The following is an 8,426-nucleotide window of genomic DNA, read 5'->3' as shown; positions in this document are numbered from 1 at the left end:
GGAGGCAGGGCTGAGGTGCGGGTGGTGAGTGGACTGCGAATGAATGCCACCTGGCCCCAGAGTGGAGGCAGGGCTGAGGTGCGGGTGGTGAGTGGACTGGGAATGAATGCCACCTGGCCCCAGAGTGGAGGCAGGGCTGAGGTGCGGGTGGTGAGTGGACTGCGAATGAATGCCACCTGGCCCTAGAGCGGACGCAGGGCTGAGGCATGGGTGGCAAGTTGGCCAGGAGTGAAGACGCCGGCAGGCCCCAGAGCGGAGGCAGGCCTGAGGTGTGGGTGGCAGGTGCATCAGCTAGTGCCATGGTGACGGCGTGAGGGGCCATGATGCGGTGGCCTCCCCCGGGGCTCATGTTCCGGGGAGAGCTTATCTGGGATGCATTCTGACGGCAGAAGGTAGGAACACAAGAGATCCCAGACACGGGAGGTCTGGGTCAATGTGCAGAGCCCACACTCGCTGTGGCTCGGGGGCAGCTCACACCATGGGCACCAGCCAGCCCCAGGTCCAAGCTTACAGGGAAGGACAGCTGGGCTGGGAAGACAGAAATAATTATGGGTGGATGTCACAGCCCCTCGGCGGGCGTGAGTGCTGCAGAGGGGCTTACAGAAGTGACGTTCCTGCCCCAGGGATGAGGCTGACTCTCAAGAGAACCCAGGTGTGGAGAAAGCAGTGGCCCCTCTTAAGCGTCCCTCCTCTAGGTGTGCGCAGGGTGCGCAGCAGGAAGGGTGAGGTTCTAGACTTAGCTTTGGTGCTTGTCAGTGCGATCATGCCCACAAGAAAAGCGTCCATGGCTGACGTTCCCAGAGGCAGGGCCTGGTGAAGCCACACTTTCCCCTCCAGCAAGCGTTTGGACGTGAGGGAGCCGAGTTTCCAGAGGCAGGAGCCAGGTGTCTGGCATTCGGGGTCAGCCAACCCCAGAGCCAGTGTTCCCAGCAGGAGAAGCTGAAGCCTGGAGGGCCGGCTGTGCTGTGCTGGTCACATGCAGGGCAGGAGTCAGGGCAGGTGTGAAGCTCTGCGGAGAGAGGCGCCAGGAGAGGCCAGGGCCAGCAGGGACATGGCAGGCCGGGGTCCCACCAAAATCCAGTGTCCCTCCCAGTCCTTCTTGGCTCGGGCTGACTCCAGGACTGGGTACATTCTCAGAAGATGTGCATCGGTCCCCTTAGCTTCTTGGGTTTTTCTGCTCAAACTCTGGGCTTGGACGAGTGGTCTCAGGTCACCTGGGAGCTCGTCGGGGACAGAACCTGAGTTTGAACGAGTTTTCTGTGGGACTCCCACCCAGGGCAGCGATTGGGAGCCCCCCCGGGGACTGCCAGTTTTCAAGTGTCGTATTTAAGTATCCCCCTCCGGGCCCTGGAAAAGTAGAGAGGCAGCCAGGAGCCTGCCTTCTGTGTTCTCGGTGCAGGGGTATTCTGAGAACAGCCCCTGCTCACACAGCTTTAAAAGGAACTCAGTGACCACGGACAGATGAGAACAGGAGACACAGCTGCCTCCCGGGCGCTCGAAGGCTCAACTCCCCATGGGCATGTGTTGCCAGGGGCAGAAGGCTCGGCTCCCTGGGTCAGCATACTCTCTGGACAGCTCATTCCTGCCAGCCCAGGTCCCTGCAGCTCTGGGGCTGGCTCAGGGGTTGGGGACCTCGGCCCAAGTCCCCATAGCCTTGGGGCTGCCTCAGGGGACGGATCTCTGCTAAGCATGGCCCCTGCCAGCCCATCCACTCAGTGGATGGGACTTTGGCAGAGCATGGGGCCCCTGCAGGGAGGGTCTAGACAAGCAACACCAGGAACCTGAAGCCTCCCGGGCTGGGGCTCAGCTGTCGCCAGGACTGCAACAGTTAAGCTGCCTGCAGCGGGATAAGTGAGCCGATGCTGCTCCTTAATCAGGGACATCAAATCGGAGGCCCTGGGAGGAGCAGCCGGCTGGCTGCCCTGCAGAGGCCAGGTCTGCGCAGCAAGCGCAGGAAGGTGTGGCGTCCCTGCTCCGCAGCCAAGATGGTGCTGGTGCTGCGCCATCCTTTGTGTGCCCGGGAAGGGCGTTCCAGGAGCCGGGTCGGGGGCTCTTGACTCGCATTGGGCAGCATGACAGTGAGCCGGCTGTCACTGCTGTGCCGGGACCTCTGGGCGCTGTGGCTGCTGCTGAAGGCCGGCGCAGGTGCGTGGGGCACAGGTGGGTCCTCGCCTCCCCGGAAGGTGTGGGGCGATTGTGTGGGGACATGGGGCTGGGGTGGACGTTCTGGACCCAGCCCTGTCCTCGGAGGCTGCTGGGGCAGGAGCCTGGGGCTGGGGGATGCCGGGGATGGATGTTGGGACAGGTGCCTCCAAGACGGGAGGAGCCCTGCTCCTTGGCAGGGAAGGTGTGCACAGGCCTTGCCGGATGGATGGTTTAAGGCCATGGCCCTGGGGTCCCTGGTGAGCACTGGGGCCGCCTCTGCCCTTGGCCTGTGAGGGACCATCTGTGCTGGTCCCGGAAGGCTGGATCACCTTTCCACTGGCTCCTTTGTTCGAGGTTTCTCATAGACAGGCTATGTGGACAAATGACGGCAGCACCCACGTCTGGCTGGTGGAGAGGCTGTAGCTCCTCCTTGGAGGAGACACCCGGCCACTGCTGTCCCCACAGTGGGGCCACCTGTGGTGCCAGGCGTGACAAGCTGCCCTCTCTAGGCAAATGGGACTTGGGAGGCCCCTGGCCGAGCCTGTGGACCTGGCTGGGCAGCCTATGTGGTCTTAGGTTTGGGTACATTTGGTCTGGTTGGGGCTCAGGGGCTGCTGGTCCACACTGGCCCTGTCCTGACAACTGGAGCTTTGGGGCAAGGTCCTTGGAGAAGGAGCCACGTGGGGAGGAAACAGCCTGGGTTTTGTTGATGCTTTTCTAAGAGTGGAGTACTCGTTTTCAAGAGATTTGTCCTAATTATATTTTCCAGTGGGTACTTATGCTAACTGTTGATGAATAATTCATAAAACAAGCATCTTTGTGAATTTTATTGAATCAGACCTTAGCTACCAATGGCAATGAATAAACATCTAAAGTTTCCAATTTTAAAATAAAGAACTGGCTGGGCACAGCAGTTCACGCCTGTAATCCTGGCACTTTGGGAGGCTGAGGCTAGGAGATCGCTTGAGCCCAGGAGTTTGAGACCAGCCTGGGCAACATAGAAAGACCTCATATCTGAGAAAAAAAAAATTAATAAGCTGGGTGTGGTGGTGTGTTCCTGTAGTCCCAGCCACTTGGGAGGCTGAGAGGGGAGAACCATTTGAGCTCAGGAGGTCAAGGCTGCAATAAGATATGATTGCACAACTGTACTCCAGCCTGGGTGAGGGCATGAGTAGGTGCAGGTGGCCGCTGGGGTTATGGGGTTGGCTCTGGGGCACCGTGGAAGGCTCCGGGGTGAGCGGGGACAGGTGGTTGCTTTAAGGGAGGTTGTGTCCCCTGGGTGCCCCCCGGGTCTGCACCCCTGATGCCCCGGCCATCCCATCCTGCAGTTCCCTCCTGAAGGACCAGGCAAAGCCAGGACCACCGTGGACAAGAGGAGAAATCATCCTTCTGAGTCCTGACGGTTCCTTGATCAGCCCGGGGACCTGCCCCAGGCTCTGTTTTAGTGTCTCACATCCTCTTAGGGTGCATTGAGGGAGAAGCATTGTCGGTGCCAGGGTCAGCCGGGGTCAGCCTGGCCTGCGTTCCTCACTGTGCCCCTCCTCGCTCCTGCAGAGGCCTAGGGACCTTTAAGGAACTTGCCATATGTGGGTGACTTTTCTCAGAAGGTAAAATGCAGGGCGGGGCAAGCCCTGCTGGCCTCGGAGGGTCTGTCCTCGGGCCCAGAAGGGGCCAGTTGGGGGAGGCGCAGAAGGCCTGAGACACTTGGACTCCACAGAGAGGTCACCGTGGTACAGTCAGGACTGTTGTTTTTAATTTTAAAGGAAAGAATTCATTATGACGACCGTTTTTGTTCTCCTTTATGCATTTTTAACATGTGTTCCAGGCAGACCAGGCTGTGGCCCTTCCCTCATGGCTGGTGCAGGTCACACCTCCCCCCGGCCCAGTGAGTGGGGAGGTTTGGCTCTGGTATGACCCTCCAGAACGCAGGTGTCCTCGGCCTGCTGAGTAAAATCACTGCAGGCACAGAGAGGCAAAGCCACGGCCCCACGCATATGGGGTGTCAGAGATGCCAACAAGCACGGTGGCCACTGGGGGCTGGGGTGGGGAAGCCTGGGGAGATGCTGGCCAGAGGACACAGAGTTCCTGTTGTGCCGAATGAATGAAGTCTGGGGGTCTGTTCATGGTGGGCCATGGGCTGTTCATGGTGACTGACTGTGGTCTGTTTATGGTGGCCATGGTCTGTATGTGGTGGCTGTGGTTGGTTCATGGTCGCCATGGGCTGTTCATGGTGGCTATGGTTGGTTTATAATGACTGTGATCTGTTCATGGTGGTCATGGTGGTCTGTTTGTGGTGGCCATGGGCTGTTCATAGTGGCCGTGGTCTGTGGTGGTCGTGGTTGGTTCATGGTGGCTGTGGTTAGTCCATGGTGGCTGTGGGCTGTTCATGGTGGCTGTGGTTGGTTTGTGGTGGCTGTGGTCAGTTTGTGGTGGCTGTGATCTGTTCAGGGTGCCGTGGTCTGTTTGTGGTGCCTGTGGTTGGTTCATGGTGGCCGTGGGCTGTTCATGGTGGCTGTGGTTGGTTTATGATGGCTGTGATCTGTTCATGGTGGCCATGGTGGTCTGTTTGTGGTGGCCATGGGCTATTCATGGTGGCTGTGGTTGGTTCGTGGTGGGTGTGGTTGGTTTGTGGTGTCCATGGTCAGTTTGTGGTAGCTGTGGCCTGTTTGTAGTGGCCATGGTTGGTTCGTGGTGGCCATGGTTAGTCCGTGGTGGCTGTGGGCTGTTCACAGTGACTGTGATTGGTTTATGGTGGCCATGGTCAGTTCATGGTGGCTGTGATCTGTTCAAGGTGGCTATGGTCTGTTTGTGGTGACTGTGGTTAACACTGTATTTGTACCTGAGGTTTGCTGGGAGTGGATGTTGAGTATTTTAACTGCAAAAGGAAATGGCAGCTGTGGGAGGTGACAGTTACCAGTGAGTTTGGTGGTGGCTGTGGTTTCACAATGTGAACTGTATCAAAAGAGCACGTGTGCACCTTAAATATATACAATTATTTTTCTCAATATAGCTGGAAAAAATAGCCAGAAGCCAGAAGCTCAGCAAGTGAGGAGCCAGCCCGTGGCTCCATTCACAACACCCTGCACAGTGAACAGAGCTGAGTGAATGGGGCTGCTTAGCGAAAATCACTGGGCTCGAAGCTCCCTGATGGCTCCAACATGTCCCATGACTCTGGGTAGCTCCTGTGTAATGGGAGGCCGTGCCCTGCCATGTCCCCACCTTCTTGCCCACAGGCGTGCCCTGTCCCAGCCGCTGGGGTCTCACCCACCCATCAGCCTGGAAACACGCATGTTGGCACCCTCCCAGGCCTCGTGAGAGCCTCTCCATAGCCTCACAGTTGAGCCCGTGGCAGTGAAGGTCCCAGGCGCTGGAGCACACGGCATGGGCTCGGTCCTGGCACTGCCCGCCCTGCAGGCCTGGGCTGCTCACAGCTGAGCCTGACCTTGACTTCCCCGTCTTTCAAACGAGGATGATGAGGCTTCCTGCTCCCTAGGTCCTTGCGAGGACTCACTCCATCACTGGTGCCAGGAGTGAGTAGAAAACCTGTCTTTCTGGCCTGATCCTCCCCCCAAGAGCACAGGGTGGTCCTCATCTGAATCCTGAGGGGGTCTCCCGGGCATGCCCTTGCTCCCTGGAACCCAGTCGTTCCAGGTGCAGCTGCTGGTGCAACCCCTTCTGCGGACAGGGGGTCTGTGTGAGAGCTCAGCTGCCTCCGAACAGGACAGGTGCTGGAAGACAGTGGCTGGGAGAGCAGGTGCACCCTGGACGGCCTCCAGGAGAGAAAGGGAGAGATGTATGCATCTCAGTGGGGGATGGTGGGAGACCCTAAGGTGTTCAAGACCCTTGGGTCTGGGCCCTGTGGAAATGCTCCCTGTGGGTGCCACCAGCCCTGCCCACTCAGCAGTCACCTGAGAACGCCCTGAGCATGTGGCCCGGGAGGCGGGGTGTGGGGAGGCAGTGGAGCCATGGGTACTGTGCAGCAGGTGGGGCTGTGACCACAGGTGGCAGAGCTGGCAGCCAGCCCGGCCCTCAGGGGAGAAGGTGGCAGGGCCAGGGTCTCTGAACTCTGGAAGGATCTGCGTCCCTCATCCTGAAACCCGGCCTCCTGTGTCACTCAGACAGTGGCTCTCAGTCACTTTGGTCTCTGGTCCCTCTGCCCCATGATTTTTTAAGTTGTTCTAGCTCAGAAGCCGTTGCATGGATGGTGTGACTACCCCCAGCCAGGGCACGAATGCAGCCAGGGCACGAATGTAGCCAGGGCACGAATGCAGCCTGGGCACGAATGCAGCCAGAGCATGAATGCAGCTGGGCACAAATGCAGGCAGATCATGAATGCACACAGATCCAGGCCCCGTGCAGAGCCTGCCAGGTGTGGGGTGGACGCCGAGGCCCAGCTGGCTGAAACTGCACTTGGGCCATTTTTTTGATACCAGGAAACGTTCATAAAAATGCTGGTGAGCAGGCAAGTGCCCTCCTTGATGACAGACCCTCCTGGAGCCCCTGGCTCAGACAATGTGACCTTGAGAACAACCCCCACATCGGCATCACCTGGGAGCCTCACCTCGAGACCTCTGCATCGTGGTTCTGAAATCACTTGAGTGGGCCGTGGCCACCGTGGGGCAGAGAGATAGGAAATACCTGCCAGAAGATCAAATTGCAATCCGTGTGATTTAAAGATCTCACTGGGCTGTGCTGGCAGTTCTAGAGTGGGCAGCACTTCATTCCATGAACTAGAATAAGAGCTCCAGTGAAACACAGCCGGCTGTGTGGACAGGGCTGAAGAAAGTGGAAACTGAGCAAACGCGGTTCTGTGGCCTCAGTCACTGTCCTTTGTAAGCTTGGGGAGTCAGCGGGAGAATTGACCGACTGGTCACTTTAGGCGGCTCTGTGTCGTAAGGATTAGTTTCACATTAGGTGATTGCCGGACTTACATCAAGCTTGAAGAAACAGAAGATCTCTGCACATGCGTGTGGCCTAGGCCAAGAGCTGTCACGTGACTAAGTTTGTGCTTAAATGGGTTTTTAGTATGTTTATCTTTTTTTCTTTTCTTTTCTTTTTTTCTTTTCTTTTTTTTTTTTTTGAGATGGAATCTCACTCTGTTGCCCAGGCTGGAGTGCAGTGGCACAATCTCGGCTCACAGCAACACCTGCCTACCAGGTTCAAGTGATTCTCCAGCCTCAGCCCCCTGAGTACCTGGGACTACAGGCACCTGCCACCATGCCCAGCTAATTTTTGTATCTTTAGTAGGGAGGGGGTTTCGCCATGTTGACCAGGCTGGTCTCGAACTCCTGACCTCAGTGATTTGCCCACCTTGGCCTCCCAAAGTGTTGAGATTACAGGTGTGAGCCACTGTGCCCAGCCAAGTATGTATATCTTTTTGACAGTGTGAAGAATTTATTTAGGCTTGACTCTTTTAAAGCACCGTAATGAATGTATAATTAAGTTATGGTAAAGTCTTAACCCTTTGTTACAGGGGAACGGTAATGCTGTGAGTGGCCGTGTCTCAGCCCCTGGATTTCAGCAGTCACCCTCGTAGGAGTCCCACCTCTGCGGGCAGCTCAGAACCTCCACGTTTTTATATTTAATTTAAAATGGTTAAATTCACTGCCGTAACTCATGGAATTAGGTCTTTTTAAAATCTAAGCAAACAGTCTTCGAGACAGAAAAAGTTGGGTAGTTCTTCATCTGTTTGAAGTGATGCTTTCTGGATGGGCCGCATTCTAAGAATGTATCAAAAATGGAAATTCTGACCACCGTTTTGATTGCCCTTTTACATATTAAACAAGTTGAGAACAAGAACAACAAAAAGAGGGACCTCCGTGACTATGCCAAGGAAGACAGAGCCTGGCCTGGTTGGAAGACTGGCCTCTCTGTCTCCTGTTTCCTCCAAGGTCCGATAACAACCCTGGTGAGTGTGGGGACTTCATTTTGATTTTCAGTCTGGTCTGTTGGGGCCTAGGCAGGAGCTTGGTCCCAAACAACACACCCACGTGTGCTGAGGACACGCTCCAGGGGATTCTCGCGTCCGCCTGCATCAGAGAACCCAGGGCTTTGCAAGCCTGGGCGAGGTAGCATGGAGAGGGCGGCTCTGGAGACGACCCCAGAGGAGATTGACAAAGTGCGGGACGTGTGTGTCCTCCCTACCCGAGGTGTAAACCGTCTCGCTCCAAAGGGCGTCTGGAGGGTTCTGCAGGGTGGCTGTGCGCTGACTCCTGCACCCCGCGGGGGCGTCCGCCGGCTCCTGGCCCTTGTCGGTTGGTTTTGCGGGTCTGAGATGACAC

At 56.9% G+C, this 8,426-nt stretch overlaps 1 protein-coding gene across 12 annotated transcripts in view; it reads left to right on the top strand.

Moving 5' to 3' along the window:
- MCF2L (MCF.2 cell line derived transforming sequence like) overlaps positions 1–8,426 on the top strand; it is a 200,410-nt gene that overhangs the window by 101,131 nt on the left and 90,853 nt on the right. The window contains exon 1 of one of the 12 annotated variants that reach the window (XM_017861789.1): positions 1,694–2,160. The exons of 10 other annotated variants lie outside the window; for them this stretch is intronic. In XM_017861789.1, the coding sequence (XP_017717278.1) occupies positions 2,073–2,160 (88 nt within the window). In that variant the 5' untranslated portion in view covers positions 1,694–2,072. Of the gene's footprint in view, positions 1–1,693; positions 2,161–8,426 lie in introns of those variants that run through there. One more of the 12 variants, XM_017861800.1, reaches the window with a different exon arrangement.

This window comes from Rhinopithecus bieti, unplaced genomic scaffold (genome assembly GCF_001698545.2).
Source record: "Rhinopithecus bieti isolate Rb0 unplaced genomic scaffold, ASM169854v2 scaffold_62034, whole genome shotgun sequence".
In the NCBI taxonomy this organism is placed as follows: Eukaryota; Metazoa; Chordata; class Mammalia; order Primates; family Cercopithecidae; genus Rhinopithecus; species Rhinopithecus bieti.
The sequence above is the reverse complement of the archived record's forward strand: the minus strand, read 5'-3'. Positions and strand labels throughout refer to the sequence as shown.